Raw genomic sequence first — 20,279 nt, forward strand, 5'->3', positions numbered from 1 at the left:
AAGAAAGAACAAATAGGTTACCTGATTCAATACCAAAACTGACTCTGTTTCTCCAACCCCTGAAATTACAGTTGGTCCTGTAAAGTTTCTTCCATGTGATTCTGGCAAATCCAAACCACAGGATCTTTTCAACAAGTATGTGTCATGAAAACAGGCTATGGAAGGAAGTAAATGCCTCCTGACAGGCTACTCCTCATTTAGGCAAAATTATGTAATGATTAAGCCTTTAAAAAAAATTTTTTTTTTTTCATTTTTAGAGAGAGAGCACATGTGGGAGACGGAGACGGTGAGAGAATTTTAAGCAGGCTTTATGTCCAGCACAGAGCCCAACAAGGGGCTCGATCCCACGGCGCTGGGATCATGACCTGAGCCAAAATCAAGAGTTAGAACTCACCTGACTGAGCCACTCAGGTGCCCCAAAATAAAGTGATGATTATGACAGTGGGCTATGAGATGGTGGTTCAAATCCAGAATCCACCAAAGATTAACCCTGTGACTTGGGCACGTCTACATGATTTCACCAAGCCTTGGTTTTCTGATGAGCTAAACGTAGTAACTCCTAGGATTTGAACGCTGATTAGGGGGCAATGTAATCTGCTTAGCACTTGTGCAGTATGGTAAAAACTCAAAAGATTCTTGGCTCTCAAGGCCTTCCGATAGCTACTGTAGAGGGGGGAGATTTGGCTCAAAGAGAAAAGAGCTACCTTCAAAGCAGTTGTCCTCTGGATTGCAGAAAAAATTTTTTAATGATCTCGGCCAATACTCACAATCCTAAATGGACACGGACGTCTTGCTCACAATAGTTAAGCTTACGCTACAGAGCAAGTTCATAAATAAACAAGTGGTGTGCCCGAGCACAGGGACTGGACAGCCTGCACAGAGCTCTTCGCCCGGCATCCACCTCAAATTATGCAAATCAAAATGAAACCTTCCAAAAACTCCCCCTTCCTTCTGAGTGGTAGCAGCTGTGAGGCTCCCTGTCTTTTCAGGAACGTCAGCACATTGGTGCCATGTAAACAGCTTGTCTTGGGAAGACAGGGCATCGGGAGCTCTTGGAATGCGTTTCCTGACTGTGAGTAATTCAAAGGTGCATTTTGTTGCCATCCTGAGTAGTAAGGCCAAAATGGCCCACTTCAAAAATTCTTCCACGTATTGGCTCTCCCTCATTTCTACATAAATGATTACCGCTAGGAACCATTGCCTGGTTGATATGGATTAAGATATTTGAAAGGCACACACAGGGCACCGTTTTCAAAAGGCGGCAAGCTGTGCCTGTTAGTGGATTTTTCATCGGTTTCGTCTTTATTAGCTGCCCTATAACCCTGACCTTTGTTCCAAAACATTTATTTCTTGCGAACTTCACAGCGACTTCTGCATTGCTATGGATGTGGGTTCCTATAGCTCTTCAATACAGCCCTTTGCAAGGAGCATTTAACAAAGAACTGTAGCATCCTGTCTCTAATATCTATCTGAGCGAACCAATATCAAAAGGTTAAGTTTCTCCCACAAATCCGTGTTGCCGCCTATAAAAATACTGCTCAAAGAGACCCTAGTGGCCCTCTGGGAATCTTTTCATTGAAAAAAATTAAAAAATACAAATCAGGTCGCTGCCATATTTTTTTCGTTCGGGCCAAATGTGAAATAATGAGACGAATCTGATGGTTGGCCTCCAAAGTTGTTCCTTCAAGGAAACATCCTCTTGGCCAAATGATGCCAGTGGGTCTGAATATTTAAAGATACTTCTGGCAGCACTCAAGGAATATCCATGTGCTCTCCACCTTACCATGTATCCTGGGGGCTGTGGGACTATCTCTGGCCGACGGTAAGTCAACGGTCCTGAAGGATTCCACTTCTGGGCTATGCAATTGAGAACGAGGTGCCTCCTTGATTTTTTTTTTTTTAATCCCTGCTAAAGCCCCTTGGGAAACATGTGTACCAGAAAAAGAAGCCCCAAGTGCAAGAGAGCTTCCCAGCTCCATCAGTCTACACACCGATGACCAATGAACTCTGTGTTTTAGACCACTAGGGTGTTGGAGAGTGTCTGTGGCAGCTAATGAACCTTGCTCTGATGAAGCCGGTCATGAGTTAATGAGGCTGACCACCGGGCTTCAAGAAGAGTGGGCTGGCTGAGTCATGCCTTTAACCTAGTTACTTAGGGATCTGCTCTTCTGGAATTGCCTTTAGGCCCACTGGGAGCATCCCCCAAACCCATTTCATTAACCTTTCCTTTTTGGTCCAACGTGGTTCTGTTCTCCTCAGTTGGTTCACCTACATTTATACTCTACTGAGCTCCAAACACATGACTCTGAGCTATTTCTAGGATGAATACTTGGCACTTCTGAGAGCATTCCGAAGAATGAACTCTAGAAGGAAGTTCCAAAAGTTATTTTCAAGCCATGTTTTAAGCAATGACACATGACTGGAAAGTATACAGCCACACACTGATTATGTGTGAGGGACAGCATTCATTTAGATCTGTAAATCTGGTTTTGTTAAAGAACTTCTTTTCTGGCACACCAGGACCCAGAAGTGAATTTTTATTTTTCACTAAAGTCGGGGATAACACAGCTATCATTGCTTGTTTATCGTGCACCAGGCCCTGGGATAACCATTTTCCAGAGCACACACCTACTCCTCACGGGAGCCCAAAATGGGCCCATTTCTGGACTATATGGCAGGTGAAGAAATCCTCAGTTCTTCTTCCCACTGGCACCTCTCTTAAGGGGCCTTTTCAAAAAGTTGGTTCACAGTGTTCTATTAGTTTCAGGTGTACAATACAGTGGTTGACCCTTCCTCACATCACCTGGGGCTCATCATGACCAAGTGCACTTCCTAAGGGGCCTATAAATAAGCCTTCCCGCCCTCCCCCGTCGCTAACCCCCAGCGAAATTTTAATACCAATAACGTGCTGTGCTTTTGTGTACTACATGTGTATCTGTGCCTTAAAAGAGTACGTCTTTTCACCTCCCAAGAACTCATGTTCACCCACTTGGGCATAACTGAGCCCCTGCTAACAACACATGCTCTGAGGCCATGGGTCGTGGGCGGTGGATCCTGGCTCCAAATCCAGGCTGTCTGCCTCTGGGCCCAGGCCGCTCCCTCACCGCTCCCCAAGACTGCCTCTTTCTCATCTTGCCTTCCTGCAGCTGTGGTTCCTTCACGCCCTTCCATCACGCTTAGGCTAAGGCACATATCCCTTCGGGTGGCACCCCAAGTGTTTCACGATCTGGCTCTCGCTGTCCCCCAACTCCAGTGACAGTGAACCCCAGATGCCTGCTTACGATCCGCCAGATTCCCTCTGGCCCCATGCCTGCTCACCTTATTCACTAGGCTTAACCTTTAAGACCCAGCCTGGGCATCAGGCCTCCATGCAGCCCTGCTTTTGTGCTCCCCTGGCGTTCTGGACATAAGCCTCCAAACGTCCTCCATAGTCGGGAGGAAAGGGGAGTGGCCCTTCTTCGAGTCCATGGCACATGCATGCATGACAGCAGAGTCCTCGCTGAGAACCCTCGGCTAGCTGGGCTGAGCTTGCACGCCTGCTTTGTTTCTTTCCTACTACCCACCTGTGTATTTCTTTGCTATCCAAATCAGAATTCTCTTTTCTTAACAGACACCCCTCTCCCCCTGGTTCTAATTTCGCCACTTCTTTTGAAGGTTGCTTCTGAGACACTGGCTGCTTCTGTCTACCTGGCACCTGCATCTGGTCACTTTCCGGGCCCTGGAGGTCCTTTGGGAAAACACCCATTGTCCAGTTTTGTGCATGTGATTCCGATGGCAAAGACCTCACTTCTGGGCTTTACAGTTCATTTAAGAGCCAGGCCTGACAAAAGTCCTTAACGCCTCCAACAGGCTCAAGGGGTGAACAAATGACCTGAGTCAGTTCTAAGAGACACCATGTTGGGGCTGAGATGGAACACTTAAGGGAATTTCTCTTCCCTTCCACGGGGACGGGAGGGTGTATGTCTCATGTGGACCAGAGGCCACCATGTGGAAACAGAGGGCCTCAGAGAAAAGCCCACACGGGGAGAGCAAATCTGAGACAAGAGGGAGAGAAACACAGGCACACAACACAAGCCGAGCCCTGCTGTTCTGTCTGGTTCCTTCTCGCCAATCTAGCGGGGCCTCGTGCGCCAAACTTTTCAATTCCGTGCATCAATGGATTTTTTTCCCCGTGAGGGTAAGGCCGCTTGAAATCGGTTTTTGTCAAGTCCAACACTGTGGATGCTGCTGCTGCTCACTTCGTGGCCCGTAGTGGGCACTCAACCAACACTGGGTCCTCTACCTTCCCTGGCCAAAGACAGCAGGGGACGCTCAACAGGAAGGCGCTGGCACAACAGGCCCACTGACCCCACCTCCCGTGGATTTGGCCGAACGTCAGTTGTGCTAAGCTATCATGGGATGTATGTGTGAGACATGCATCTTAGTGATTCAAGAAGGTTATGGATTCTAATGTTTGTTTATTTTTGACAGAAAGAGAGAGAGAGAATGAGCAGGGGAGGGGCAGAGAGAGAGGGAGACACAGAATCCGAAGCAGGTTCCAGGCTCCGAGCTGTCAGCAAAGAGCCTGACGCGGGGCTGGAACCCATGAGCCGCAAGATCATGACCTGAGCCGACGTTGGACTGAGCCACCCGGATGCCCCGAGGAAGGTTATGGATTCTAGAACGAAAATGCCCTGTATTCAAAACCAGGGTTCACCCCACTTCCTCCAGGACTCTGGGCCAGTCGCTTGACCTCCCTGAATTCCCAGTCCCTGGTTTTTTAAGTGGGATAATAGTACCTGCCCTAAGATTTCTTCGGAGAATCACCTAAGACGGTGCCCCCCAAGTGCTCGGCATGGTTCCTGGCACTAAAAGGGGACTCGGAAAACCTTAGCCAGCACTCGTGGAGAAAAAGAAATCAGAGACCTCAGCTTTCATCCTGGATGCATTCAACTGCAGGGTCCACGACTCCGAGTGACCACACTCAGGGACCAGAACAAGAGCTGCAAACAGTCAGTCCTTCGGTGCAGAAACTGCCACCACACTGAGCCGGCTGGAACCCCTGGGTGCCAGGCCTGCCACTGAGGAACCGATCCAGAAGGTGTTGATCTGCCTCAATGCTCCACTTACGTCAAGTCAGCTTGCCAATCACCCGCTCTCACTGTGCCTCAAAAGGCAGAAAAGCAACACTGTCAAAACCGCATTGCCGGCAGGAAATGCCTGTCTCTTCCGCATTGACCCATTTTCTGTGTGAGCTCCCCAATGCTTCCTTCTTTCACATGAATAAAACACAAAAAAGTTGGGACAGAAAACAGGTCCTGGTCTCCTCTAGGCTGTTCTCCTGCTTAGCCGACTCATCCGTTCTAATGCTAATTCAATGTTACTTTCCTTCATCTCTAAGAATTTTTCTCCGTTGCATTCACTTTTGTATACGGGCACTCAGAGTCTAGCAAAAGATCACGTGCGCAGTCTGCTCAAGTTTAAGCTTCTGGTTATTTTTTTTTTTAATTTATTTATTTTTTAAATGTTATTTTTGATGGGGAGAGAGGGAGGGAGAGGGGGGAGAGGGGGAGAGCATGAGTAGGGGAGGGGCAGAGAGAGAGGATCTGTGCTATCAGCAAAGCCCAAGGCGGGGCTCCAACTCATGAACTGCAAGATCATGACCTGAGCCGAAGTCAGATGCTTAACTGCCTGAGCCACCCAGGTGCCCCACTTCTGGTTAATCTAGCTTTCAATACATACACATAGAGAAGGAAGACCTAATTTTTATACACAAATCGTTATTATTCAATACATTTTCTATTCAGACTGAGTTTTTCTAAGGAGTATTATCCTTTTCTGATGGGAAAATGCATCTTGAATGGAAGGGCTGTAAAGCTGTCTTTACCCGATTATACAGTCCTTTCCTCCACGTAGCTTGTAGTGTGGACCTGTGTGTTTTGGCTGGCCCGGTTCCCTTGCAGGCTTGGCCACATTTCCCATGGCCTTTCTTGGTCACAGTGATCTATTCTCAGCAGGGGGGAGGGGTGCATAGGACCAAGACGGGCCAATCGCAAGCAGCCCTGAGGTTTTTGCTACAAGTGCTCAGCACGGGAACCGTTTCACACTGCAGCTGGTATACAACGGTCACCGGTGTGGGGCAGCCGTGCACCGTCTCCGCGCCTCCATGGGGAGGGTGTGCAACTCAAACCACACAGTCCCGAGCACGGCCAAGACAGCAGTGCGCACATCTCTTTTTACTTCTGCATACGCAGACCTGTGTTCGGCAGCTTCCAATATACCAATGGGCTCCAGACCAGTGTGTGTTTGCAAACCACTTGTCCTGGAGAAGGAGCAACGTGGAGGTGGGGCTAGCGTTCCAGGGCTTATCCCTGACACCATGAAATTTGGGATCCAGCAGGTCTGCAGAACTAAGAGTGTTATAGGTGCCATCAGACACTCAAGGAAGCTGCAGATGAATCCTTATCTCCTGGTTCTACTGAATTAGAACACACGGCCTATCTGCCAGCAGACTCTGTCCATCCCACCTTCAAAATGTATCTAAATCCAATGGATTCCTACTATCTGCATTGCTACCGTCATCACCTCCTTCTGGACTAGTTCAATCAGTCCCTCAGATGGTCTCTTTGCTTCTGCCCCTGATCCTCTCCAAGCTTCTTGCAACATAGCAGCTAAGTAATCCAGAAGTTAGATCAGAACACCCTTCTGCAGCAAATCCTACTTATCTCAGGGTGAAAGGCAATGTATTCAGAATAACCCACAAGGTTGTACTTGACAGGACTCCCCTCTACCCCATTTCTTCCTGATGCCCTCTCCGACCACTCTCCCCCATGCTCACGTGCTCTGGCCACACTGACCTCTTAGATATTCCTGAAAAATACCAGGCACATTCCTGCCTCAGGGCCTTTGCACATGCTGTTTCCGCCACTTGCAACTTGCCCTACATGGAGCCCATTTGAGTGTCTTTGGATCTTAGTCCCTTTTAGATCTTAGCTGAAATATCCCTTGCCACTTAGGGCTGCTTTAACTACTCTGAACACTCCCCATCAATCCCAGAATGCCTCCCCTCTTTCCAGATTTAGTTTTCTCCTTTATGCACTGGACACCGTCTTAAGTATCCTAGATTTTACTTATGTGCTTTGTTTATGGTCTGTCTCCCCCACTGAAAAGTAACCTCCGGGAGAGAAGAATGTCTGGCATATAACAGGAGCTCAAAATTAATTGCAGGAAAGGCAAGAAGGAAGCAAGGGATGGAAACAGGACGCCTGCTCATCATGGAGGAAGCTTGTTCAAGGCCAGAAGCCTCCTACACTAGTCTGAAAGGTTAAGGTAGCCAGGCCAACCTACCTTGCTCAGTTAAGCTGGCTTGGAGAAGGTAGCTGAAAAATGCAGAACTGTTAAGCAGAAGCTGCAAGAAGGCTTCCCAGGGGAAGTAGTGAGAACTAGTTCAAGGACAACGATAATACAGGGAGGACTTAAAATCAGCCGTTTTTATATTCCATGTATTAAACGCCACGGAATACGCTAAAGGTTTCCCTACCACCGGATTTTCAGCAAAAGGCTGTGACAAAAATTTTCAGGTCAAGGAAGGTCATTAGGTAGATACAGCAAAGTGAAACATGGCCCCTGAGAAGCTGGAAACGAACCTCATTAACTCATTTCCCATAAACTAAAACTTCAGGTGGAAATGGGATTTCAATCTAGCAAATACCAACGCTAGGATCCGAACCCGGATCTGCCGGATTCCCAATCGAAAGCTCCTGTGGCACTAAATCTCAAGCTCATCCTAAGTGCCTTGATCTCAGAAGAGGCTCCAGCCCAGCAGCTGCTTCCAGATAGAGCGGATCCCCCCGATGGTGACCCCAGCAGCACTCCAGCTGCCTCACCTTACTGAATGAGAAGCCACGGGCTCCCCTCCCCGGGCAGCGTGCTTGCGGCAGAACCCAGCCCACACTTCCCCTCTGTGGGTGCAGCCTGGCTTACTCACCTCCAATAAACTAGCACAGCAATGAGAAGGATGAGGCACACGAAGGTCAAGGCTGATACCACAATCAGAGGGATGATCCACTCCATCCTCCCTGGAGAAGGACGGCTTATCATTCCAGAGGTGTTCTTTTCTGCTGCAAAGAGAAACCATGGCAGTTAGAGGAGGGGCTGGTGGAGACGGGGAACAGGGAGCCAGAACAAGATACGGAGCTCTGTTCCAGTTTGGGGTGGTTTCCAGAGGACGGAGTTGCCTGCTTCGGCTACCCTAGGATAAGAGTGGTCACCTGTAGCTGGCACCACTTCCTACCAAGTCCCAACCCAAAAGGCGCTTTTTCCGGCACTGCCTGTGGGACGGACTCGTGGGTAGAGGTCAAGGTGTTCTGACACAGAGTTGTGTAAAAGACACACATCCAGCCTCACTCGAGAGCATGGTGACCCACAGCAGCATTTGGATACACCAAAGAAAGGTGCTCCAGTCTGAAGGCAGCATCGCACTTGCCTCTAGAAAGGGACCAGGGCTGGGGGAGGTGGCCGAGAGCCTCTCAGGGTCCAAACTGCCAGGGCCGGAGGGAGGGCCTGAGGGGTTTTACTAAGATAAGCAGCTACAGCAACAATGGTTATATTCTTCACCTGCTCAGCACCCATCACCGCTAGCTCTAGTACCTGTACCCCATTCTGTTTTGCCAAACCATCTCTCCCTGAAAGACAGAGTCATAGTGGGACAACCAACCAAGCATGGGACTCCCAGTCTCCCAGGCAAGGGGGACGACTGGGCATGGAACTCCAGGCAGAGCAACAGCTCTCACCCTGGAGTCCGGGCCCACGACTCACAAGACTGAATTATAGAACAATCCAGCAGGAACACCCAGGGGCCACCTACCCAGCAGTTCCTGCCACCCGGATCCCCCGAGATCCCGTTTCTCCAGGTTCTCCTCTTATCCCCATCCTTCTAAAAGTTCAAGGACAAGTGGGGATAGGAAGCCATGCCTCGCTCTGGTCCCAGCACACATCTGCCTCTGAAGAGCAGCCCATCTAGGGGTTCAAAGGAAAGTCTGAAATGATGTAGGCTTTTCTCTGGTCCACAGATACCTCTTACCCAAGCAGCTCTTTCCGCTGGCTCTTGCAGGCCCCGGAGGATCTTCACAAGTCCCCAGGAGGCTCCGGAAGAAACCTACCCTCCTTTAGACCGCGGGGGAGATGCCTGGAAATCTCCAGGTGGCGCAAATGGAGCTCAGATGCCGCGTGGGGCTGGGAAGAGCAGGGGTGCCCGCAGCCAATCATGGGAGGCAGGTGGCGAGAAAGCAAAGGTTAACTGTGATCGCAGGGAGAAGCCCCTGGAAAAATCTACAGCTGGCTGCAGGCTGACTGGTTCTCAGCAAGGATCCTTCTGCTCTGCAAAAAGTAGGCCAGCGTTCAGCCAGCCCAGAGTGTCCCTCTGCAGGGTGGCTTAAATGCAGGGCTCATCAGGCTGGGTTTCCAAGTCATAGAAGGTGGGCTGCCCAGGAAAGAAGGAATTGGCCCTGGGACCAGATTTATAAAGAGGCAAGTCTCCTGAGTAATGAAGACGCATGTTAGGGAGCTTTTCACTGGCTTCCTCTAGTTTACTTTGATCCCCTCTTTTGTTTCCCGCACGGGCCTGTCAACACGCAGGGCCAGCCTGATGCCAGCTCACAGGTAAGAAGACAGAGGCAGGCAGGTGAGGCGCACTGTGATGAAAAACCGTAACACGGCACTTCACGGTTTGTAAAGTATCTTCCTCACTGTGCTAGCCCATTTCTCTTGACCCCTTGCTCCACAATTTCTCATTAGATAGCTATTTGCCAAGTCCCTAGTGTGTGCCAGACGTGGTCCTAGGGGATGGAGACACAGCAGGGTGTCAGATGAAAACAGTCCAGCGCCGTGGGGCAGGCATCACGTAAAGGGGGAGAAGCAGACATAAGAACATGTAATTAGGATGAAATGGATGTGATGCTAAGGAGAGCCCAGGGGGTCTGAACAGGGGAGGAGCTGTCCTGTCTTTGGGATTCTGGAGGGGGCTCCTTGACACGGACACCTGAAGGGTGAAGGGGAGTTAGCCAGGCTGAGCCCAGGGGGAGAAGTGTGTTCTGGACCGAGAGCATGAGAACGGGGGGGACCACGATAGAGAGGCAGAGGCCACATCAGCCAGACCCTATACGCTGAATTAGGAACAGGTTCTAGTCCCAAGAGGATTGGAAGCAGGGTTGTGAGCTGAGGCTTACAAAGATCCTATGTGTCACCCCTCCCTTGACATAAAGCTTTAATAGCAAAGCTCTGGTGAGGCTGAAAGAACCACAGTCACAAATGAGAAGGATTTTGCTGGGCTACAGCAGGGGGCAGCCCAGCCAGGCAATTATCTGGCTGATGGCCGGGAGTATCTTAAAAACCGGAAGGTCCTGTTCATGGAAAACGTGGCGGGAGGGTTGCATTACAGGCCACGTGTCCAAGTGAATTCAGTATCCTCCCTGGGAGGCCTGTGCAAACCGGGTGAACCCCCAATATCTTATTTCTCTCTGTGCCTCTTGACAAAAAAGTACCCTTTGCCTGGGCTACTACAAGGTAGGCAGGCAGGGGAGGAGGCCAAATGCTGATGCCAGGTCCTGTTCATCCTGAGACACTGAAAAGGATGCTGGGCCGAAACAGCCCCTCATGCCCGTCTGTCACTGTGACACCCATTCCAGTTCCAACAGTCATTGGAAACACCAGCTCTGGGGCATCTCTGCCAACCTAAAACCAGTGAACAATGGCCACCCCAGAATTTCTCAGCCTTCTAAGTCCCGGTCTAGCTGTGAGGGTCAATGGCATATCCCGTTGCCCCAGAAATCTCATGTGTTGGTGGTTGTGTCTGTCCCTCCCTCATCCCCCACAAAGTGAGAGGGCAAGTTTGCATCACGCTGTTGGGGAGCCTCAAATCTCAGAAAAGTCTTGCCACAGGAGAGAATGGAGGTCTGCAGAGTAGGGGTCTTGAAGTCACAGCCGGCCTGGGGCCGGGCAAGGCTCAATCTCCGCTTTCACGACTGAGTCATTCCTCTGACATCTCATAGTGCTCGCGTGAGAATTTTGTTCGAGGGGGTGGGGAAGTGACCCTCATCCGCAACACCTTGCCCGGTGAGAGACCTCTAAGACAATGCTGTCCTGACGGCAGCTGGATTTGTCCAGGTCTCTCCCCTAAAGGCCAGGCAAAAATACAAGTGCTGTTGGACTGCCATGAGAGGCATGATAAAGTTGACCTGATTGTCCTATTTACGGGATTGCTTTGTCCTCGTGGTACCAGGAGCCCGGAGTTTCATCCCATGTGCACACAACCATGTGAAACCGTGTGCCCTGTCCTCAGGAATTCCTCACTGCTCTCAGGGACACCATGGTCTTCCTGCCCACCCATGACCTCCTGCCGCTCCCCACCACTGTGCTCCAGGAGCACCCATCCAACCAGGGACCATGCTGGGCCACAGTCCCCCCTTTCCACCTTTGTCCCTGCCTTGCCTTCCCACTGCCAGGAATGCCATTCCCCCTCTGCCCCCAGAAGCTCCCACTGCTCCCTAAATCTGGGCTCAGGGACTACCTTCTCCATGAGGCCTCCCCAGGCCCTCAGTCTGTGCTATCTCTGGAAGGCAGAACAGAGTTTGAGATCACAGGTTCAAATCCTGGCTCTGCTACTTTCTATGTGACCTTTTTTTTTTTTTTTAATTTCAGAGAGAGAAAGAATGCGCACGTGAGTGGAGGAGGAGCAGAGGGATTGAGAGAGACAGAGAGAGACAGAGAGAGAGAGACAGAATTCCAAGCACAGGGCTCGATCCCACACCCTGGGATCACCACCTGAGCCTACATCAAGAGTCGGATGCTCAACTGACTGAGCCACCCAGGCGCCACTATGTGACTTCTAACCAATAACCTGAATCATTTCGGGCCTGGCGTTCTTCATCTATAAAAAGGGCTAAAATAACCCTGCTTCACGGGGCGGGGTGCAACATTCATTGGGAAGATACACACAGAACGCCTAGGAGTGTGCCTGGCATTGAGCAATGCTGTGCACCTACCCTCGTTCTCACCAACACCTTCATCATGCACTTCTCTTACTGCACACGCCACGCTCCGTTATAACTGCTCTTCTCATTACTAGAAGGTCCCCGAAGGGAGGGCTGACTGCCATCTGTACGTGGAAGAACAGCAGTGAAGCTCTGTCTCCTACCAGCTGTGCAACTCTGGGCACGTGACTTAACCTCTCTGTGCATCAGTTTCCTCATCTGTGAATGGAGAGAATATTGCCTACTATGCTGCGGAGCGTGAGGATTATGTGAACTAGTGCATATAGAACACTTAGAAGGTTGCCTGGCAGCCATCAGCACCTCGTTGATGTTATTGGTGGGATTATCGTCATCACCGTCCCTATCCTCTCCCTCGCCAACACCCCAGCAGCACCACTCGGATGCTGAGGGCTCCCTGGGTGTCTGCAGCATGGGATCCCCACGTCATATCTGAAAGCCTAAGTGCCAATCACACAGGAGGCTGCCTGTGAGAAGGCACAACCTCAAAGTTTGCCCTGAGATACGACCGCACCACACTTCTTGCTGTCCTTTGGGAGAAACACCTGTCCCGCTGCCTGACTCAATCCGTGGCCCTCGGAGGACAAAGTCTAACAACACCAGAACTGGTGTTGAACTACCAGAAACTACCAGGTACATATAACATGCTGCCTGGGCTGGATATACACTCTCTTGCTCCCGTGACTTCTTCAGTCCCCTGACAATCTTCCCCACGCTACAGCCCCCAGAGACTGGAACATACTGTGAAATTTCGGCACAACCAACAAACATCCTCCATTTCAGAGTCAGGCAGACCTGATTACAAATTCTGGCTCAGGCCTTTCTAGCTGTGTGACTTTGGATAAGTGACTGCCCGTCTCTGAGCCTCGGGTCCCTCCCCTATCAAAGGGAGACATGATAATGCTCATTCACTTCTCAGAGGACTTCTAAGGATTAAATGAGATAAACCAATGTGAAGCAGATGATGCAAATTATGGCTAGCTAACTGATAGAGCCAGATGCAAGATGAAATGGGGGGGGGGGGTCCTGATTGAAAGTTATTAAGGAGTTTCAAGATGGGGGCGGGGGAGGGTGAGGGCAAGTACAGGGCCTTCTGAGCACAGGGCTCCGTGTGCCTGCCCAGGTCCCATGCTCCTGAAGCGGGCCTGACCGGTCACAGAGGAGACATCCTCCAGGGAACAGTCATTCTTCTCTTCCTTTCTATGAAACCCAGCACCAGTGCTGTCGATGGGGTAAAATCAGACCCTCCCGGTGGCTGGGAGTGGCTCACCTTCCTTCAGCGCTGCAACTCGTGGCCCAGCTGCCTATTGAAAGGGCCGAGCCGAACTTGGCTGCCCCAATCCTGGAGAGCATGCCCCCTCCCCGATGCTCAAATCCTGACGCCAGAAGGAGTCCAGCCCCTTTTTGGGCTCATGGAGCTTCTTTCTGCTCACCTCTATCTCTGATTTATCCAGAAGGGCCGGTGTTCCCAGCAGAACCGGACTTCGATCCCTGCCCGCCACGGGTTGTGTGAACCCGCAGCCCATCCGTGGGCCTGGCTTGGCACCCCTCCCCCACTGATTATTATTGGACTGAGTTTGCTGCCAACATTGAATAAGCGATTCGGTTCGCATGGAAAAAAAAAAAAAAATCAACAATGGAAGCTCCTACCAGAAGTGTTTAAGGTTGGCAGCACAGGCCTGAATCCCCACACGGCAAACGTCAGCTGGAAGTGAGCAGAACACTCTTTTTCCAGACAGGGCATGTGTCACGAGTTTGCCACAGTCCTCACTGCTCCCTCATGTCACACACCAGACCCGCCACCCTCACCCCTGCCCCTGCTGCCAGCTCACTCTAGCCAGCCTAATTTCAGGCTGCAGGGGGGCACTCTGACCCGAGGAAGAGCAGAACAACACGGACTCGGGTAATTTTAAAGGGCCTCATCATCAAACGCAAGAATTATGGTGTAAGAAACTCCTGACCAGGATTCGGCAATCACGAACCTGGCTTGAGGGAAGAAGCTGTTTCTGTACAAGGCCCCTTTCCCAATTCAAGATTTATTTTCGAAGAGATTTTATTTTTCAACCCATTCGAAACTGACCAGGCTTTGGCTCCAACTGTACAATGGTGCCCGTCCCCCCCCCCCCCCCCCCCCATGAACTTGGACCTTTCCCATCCTCTTTCCATAGCTGCATCTTGCTGGCCCGTGTGTACCAGGAAGAAATGGGACGGGGGTCACAACTTACACCCACCCGTCCCTGCAGCGCCATGGCTGCGACGTGCAGATAAAGGGCTGCCAGGAAGGTAAGAAGACGGAGGCCAGGAGAAGGAGCCTGCTTCTGAAATGCCTTCCAGATAAAACTTAGAGCAAGATGCAAACTAACCCTCTCTGAGCATTCACAGGAGCGAGGCAAGGATTAATGACCTCCCCGTATCCCTCTCTCCCCTCAGGTTTTATTTCAGTATCCAGGAGAATCTGAGTAAAGTGCCTCCATTCTGCTTTTTTAAAAAAATTAAAAAAAAAAAAAAAAGAAAAGAAAAACAGTTTTCAGTGGCATATGTCATCACTGAATTAATGCTGTTTGCCTTTTACTGGCTTGGCTCCCATCCCAGTAGAAGCAAATAAAAACGGAGTACAATGTACTATAAATGCTACAGGCAGTGATACATCTGACGGACCCATGTGAAGCGCTTCCTACCCCACGGTTAGCGCTCACCCTCTGCAGCAGGACAAAACCCCTACGCTGTCAAGATGACAATGAGCTTGGATCCAAGGACCGCCATCAGGAGTACGGGAAAGTGGGACTCTTTCACCATTTAGGAAAGGTCAAGAGAAGGACAAACGGCACACTCATAATTCAGCCTGGTTCAACTATGGGCGACTTGACTACGTTTGCTCTGGGTAACACCACTCATTAAAAACCACCCACATTTGTGAATTCAGACGCTTAAGAAAAAAATCTATGATAAAAAAAACAAAACATAAAATTTACCATCTTAACCATTTCTAAGAGTACAGTTCAGCAATGTCAAGTACATTCGCACTGTTGTGCAACCAACCTCCGGAATCTGTTTTTCATCAGCAAAATGGAAACTCAATACCCACTAAACAACAACTTCCCACCATCCCCCCCTTTCCCCAGCCTTTGGTGTCTGTCTTTCCTTCTCCGTCTCTATGACTTGGACTGACTGTAGGCACTTCGCGCAAGTGAGATCATATATTTGTCTTTTTGTGCCTGGCTTATTTCACTTAGCATAATGTCCTCAAGGCTCACGTACATTGTGACAAGAATCAGAATGCCCTTCCTTGTTGAGGTTGAATAACATTCCATTGTATGTAGATACCACATTTTATTCATCCATTCGTTTGTTTGGGTAACAACCCAAATGGGCATCCCTTGGCTACTGCGAAAACGCTGCAATGAGCAGGAATGTATACATATCTCTCTGAGACCCTGCTTTCAATTCTTTTGGGTATATACCCGGCAGTGGGTTCGCTGGATCATATGGTAAGTTCTATTTGTAATTCTTTTAGGAACCACCATATTGTTTTCTACAGCGGCTGTCCCATTTTACATTCCCACCAACAGTGCACAAGCATTCCAAATTCTCTATGTCTTCGCCAACATTTTGTTATTTTCTGTTTTGTTTTTTTTTTGATGGTAGCCAAGCAGATGTGAAGTGAAAAGGTGGCTGGTTTTTTACGGGGTTACAAAATTTGTCTTTATTCTTCTTGAGCCCTGACATCATCTACACCATGGCTGCAAAGACATGACTGTCAGTTACAAACACACATATTCTCCTGCAAGGGGCCCTGGCTCTGTGTTCCTATTACCATGCTTGAGCTAGATTAGCGCATCATGTATTTCCATTTATATTACCACCCGGAGTTCTTGTGAATAAGCACTCCTTACCCCCTCACAGAGAGCTCCCTTCATCACAAACAATCAAACAATAGTCTGTCATGTCTATTTCAATTAGGTGTTGGAAAATTGAGGGTGTTTGATAAATCCCAGTTTAATTCTAAGCCCTATACACAGGCTGGTCCTGATCTACCAAACCATCACCATAGATGCTTTGTTGCCAACATCATGTGCCTCTGCCATCAGCTGGGACAGAGGCTGTACACCCTACCTTGTCAAAGACACCACCCCCTACAACCTGAATTCCCGACTCCAGTCTCTGGAAACCCACCCATTCTGGTTTCCCACACCAAGAGATACATAATCTGTCCTAGTTCAAAGATCCCTCAGTGGGGAACGCCAACATCCAAGGGCCCAGACACTTTGTGGGAGGCGACGAAACCACAGCAGCACTGAGTAAACCCCTTGAAGCCACTCCAAGCTAATTTCCTGGGACACTCCTAGGAAGGTGATAGCCAAGAACAGGTGTGATTAAGATGATCTAGAAAACACCTCCGAAGAAAGAAGCCTGACCAAGAAAGCTAGCCCTGGCTGCAGATTGCTTTGGAGAGTCCATACAAGAGTCCATACAAGTGCCGCCATAATTTTTTTTTTTAATGTAGTTGTCTGCTCCCTCGACCTCCGTATACTACGGCTGGGTATCACACACATGATTTCTGCCCTATCTTCACGAGCCCTTCCTAGTACTTATTTTTGTCCTTAATTATTTCTTTCCTCAAGTATACTTTGAAAAGGAAACTTTGTATTAAGAGGATAAATCAGTTTCTCAACCCCAGCACTGCTGAACATTTGGGACCAGGTAGTTCTCTGTGGTGAGGGGAGAGTCTGTGTTAGTGTAGGATGTTCAACAGCATCCCTGTCTTCTGCCCAACTAGATGTCAGGAGCAGCCCCCTCCCTAGGTGTGACAACCAGAAATGTTTCCAGATATGGCCAAATGCTTTCGGGAAGAAGGGGGGATCAAATCCTTGATGGTTGAGAACCTCTGCCATCAACAGAAAACTAGTATTTTTTCTAAAGCACACGTTCAAATATTCACTTAGTAATCAAAATTTCATCTGAAATCATCTTGTGTTGCCCACTCAGGATAAGTCCAAAGCCAGAAGGAAGGGAGCACAGCTTGAGGTGGGTTCCCTTGGATCTGGGAGTCAGGGCCTGTGTCCGAGCTCCATCTCATCACGTGCTGTGTTGCCTGGGCACGTTCCTTAGGCTTCTGAGCCTCGGTTTCCTCACTGGCCAAAGGTGGTAAGGACAGCACGGCCGCCCAGGTGCTACAGGACCACAAACACACAGCTTGGCTTTTAGCAACAGGCAACACCAGCACAGAACAAATGTGAACTGGTGATGTTACTGTTTCTCTAATCAAAGGTTTTCACGGGGGGGTTCCTTAGAGCTTGAGAGTTCCAAAGGGGGTTCCTTGGGGTTTGCCCAAAGGAGAGGAGGGGTGGCTGGAGCTTGGCACCCTTCACTCTGGCTCAAAGCAGAGAACCAGCCCAACGAATGGACCCTGACCTTTCTGAGCTCATGGTCTGGACAAAAGGAGGCCACGGGCCAGCTCTGGCCTGGAGACTGTGGAATGCTGACCCCTGAACCGGACCACCCTTTTAGCGCCTGGCTCAGGGCTGAAGCAGAGGAGGCAGCGGTGAGCTTTCAGTGATTGAGTGTTGACACACTGGGGTTCTGAGCAGGAACAGTCTGAAAAAGGACTTTCCCTGATTCAAGGAAAGGAAAATGGAAAACCCTAGCACTAAACAATCACTTCATCAACCATGCCCACCCTGAAATGCTCCTGCTAGGGCATGCCGTACTGCACACATTTCATCACATCAAATGGTTACTGGGGGTGCCTCCACTGCAACCTGGCTGTGGCTCCCGAGAGAGGCGCCATGTTGGATTTCCATGCAGCACGCAACCCATCAAGGGCTTTCACACCCACAGAGGTCAGCAAACAGAGTGGCTGCACTGAGGCTTCTAATCCTTTGGATGGGCCTCCAGGGCAGCGGTAACTATAGCAATCAACTCTGCAAGTAGAGGCCAAGTACCCGGCCCAGGCATGGGTTTCATTTGGCCTCAGTGAAAACAAAAACAAGAAAGGAAGAAAAACGTGAAGATGTTTTAAAAATTGGAACTCACTTAAAACCTGGGAGATTCTGCACAAAGACTGGGAGTTTTGGCTCATGAGGCAGCCTCAGGGGCTACCACCAGTGGGAACTGAGTGAGGCGGGCTTCTTTAGAAAGGACACGTGCTCTCGATTTGCTGTGGTCCTTACTGCTCCCTAACGTCCACCACCTGGTCCTCTCCTGTCGCTGATAACACCTGTCTGACTTCCACAGTTGTCTGACTTTGCCACTTCTTCCACAGAAGGACTCCCCTCTTCTCCTTCCTTGTGAGTCAGTACCAAAGCTGTAGCAGTCACAGGACTTAAAAAGAGGTTACTGAACATCAGAGGAATTTTTAAAAAGCCTTTTGGAGATGTTGGTCAAAATACAACATAGTCTGTAACTTTAAACATTAATGCTTATGTCCAAGAGACTAAAGTACTTGCTTGTACTTTACTATGAAGAAAATATGAGACCAATTTAAACAAATGTACATGCAAAGTCTTTGAAATAAGTCAGAACTAACATGAAGATGATGGTGACTTTATCTAAAGAGCAAATGCCTTGGGGATGCCTAAGTGGCTCAGTCAGTTAAGCATCCTACTCTTGATTTCTGCTCAGGTCGTGATCTCAGGGTTGGTGAGTTCGAGCCCCTCATCCAGCTCTGCACGGACAGCGCACGGCCTGCTTAGGATGCTCTCTCTCTCTATCCCTCCCTCCCCCTGCAAGCTCTCTCTCTCTCTTTCAAAATAAATAAATAAACAGTAAAAAAAAAAAGATAAAGAGTAAATGCCACACTGGAGGAGGCAGACAGGGAAAGGCTGGGATGGCTGGAAGCGAAGGAAGGTCTTGGGGATCACAGGCTGATGTGGGGTCGTGGGTTTTACCCTCAAGTCACTCAAAGCCTTCATTAACCAACAAGCACACGTATATTTCTTCTTTTTAAAAATTTTTTTTAATGTTTTATTTATTTTTGAGAGAGACGGGGACAGAGAATTCCCCATAGGCTCTGCACTGACAGCACAGAGCCCGATGTGGGCTCAAACTCAGGAACCTCAGTTCTGTTCAGTTCCTAAAAACTCTTCTAGTTTGTAAACAAATATCTTTTTAAAATTTTTTTCATGTTTATTTCTTTTTGAGGGGGGAGGGGCAGAGAGAGGGGGAGACACAGAATCTGAAACAGGCTCCAGGTTCTGAGCTGTCAGCACAGAGCCCGATGCAGGGCTTGAACCCACAAACCGTGAGATCATGACCTGAGCCAAAGTCAGACACTCAACCGACTGAGCCACCCAGGTGCCCCTCACATATTTCTTCTTAAACCAGGGGTTGGCAAATGCTGCCTCGCATATCAACCCAGGTCCGTTGGGTCTGTTTTTGTAAACGGTTTTGTTGGAACTCAACCACATCTGCTCACTTACATATTGTCTTTGGCTGCTTTTGTGCTACCTGGCCGGGTTGAGAAGTTTCGACGGAGACCTGTGGCCCGCAAGGCTTTGAGACATGAACCTTCCCGCTGAAGAGAACTGGGCAAGGAGTCACTCTGGTTTTACCGGTTTGGGGGCAGAGGCAGAGATCCTGGAGGCCAGTTTGAATGCCAGCTAATTGGGGACCACAGTCTTGGCCTGCTCCTTAATGTCCAGGGATGATTACAAAAGAAAGACCTGCACAGGGCCTCCTCAGAGTCACCATTGTGATTTTGTGGCCTTTGAGTTATAGACAGCTCCTCCTTCCTTATGACTGACAGCAAGAGTGACTTCATTTATCTGCACCTGTCTGCACCGAGAGCTCCTGTTTGTTATCCCCACCTTCCAGACGAGAACACTGAGCAAAGACCGCCTGAGGAGCCAGAGCGAATATGGGGTACACACTACTAGGGTGACGAGCCTCCAAAAGCCACTCTGCCATTGCACACGTGGACACTGATGGCGGAAGCTGGGGACCCACACACGCCAGCCCTGGGGCTGGAAACGCACAGTGCTCACCATCTGTTTCTCATCCCTTTAGCTGGAATCTGACTCAGTTCCACTCACCTGGAACGTGCCCCAGGTCCCCACTGCTCTCCAGTCTTCTGAGCTGTAAACACTCCCAACCTAAGCTCTCAACAGTCACCTTGATCAGAAGGTGGGCAAAGACATGTTCAAGAGGAGCACACTGAGAATACTACTTTGTTGGAGCCTTCAGTCCACAGGCGGAGCTGCTCAAGTTTGAAAATCCGTTTTCAACAAGGTCCACCACTGGTCTTTGGAGAAACCC

At 49.6% G+C, this 20,279-nt stretch overlaps 1 protein-coding gene across 8 annotated transcripts in view; it reads right to left on the reverse strand.

Moving 5' to 3' along the window:
• PTPRG (protein tyrosine phosphatase receptor type G) overlaps positions 1-20,279 on the reverse strand; it is a 721,980-nt gene that overhangs the window by 77,241 nt on the left and 624,460 nt on the right. For 7 of the 8 annotated variants that reach the window (XM_086697741.1, XM_086697739.1, XM_086697740.1 and 4 more), the window contains one exon: positions 7,967-8,099. In XM_086697741.1, the coding sequence (XP_086553867.1) occupies positions 7,967-8,099 (133 nt within the window). The remainder of the gene's footprint in view (positions 1-7,966; positions 8,100-20,279) is intronic. The other variant, XM_086697736.1, reaches the window with a different exon arrangement.

Source organism: Puma concolor, chromosome A2 (genome assembly GCF_028749965.1).
Source record: "Puma concolor isolate L17-30 chromosome A2, mPumCon1.1.hap2, whole genome shotgun sequence".
Classification (NCBI taxonomy): Eukaryota; Metazoa; Chordata; class Mammalia; order Carnivora; family Felidae; genus Puma; species Puma concolor.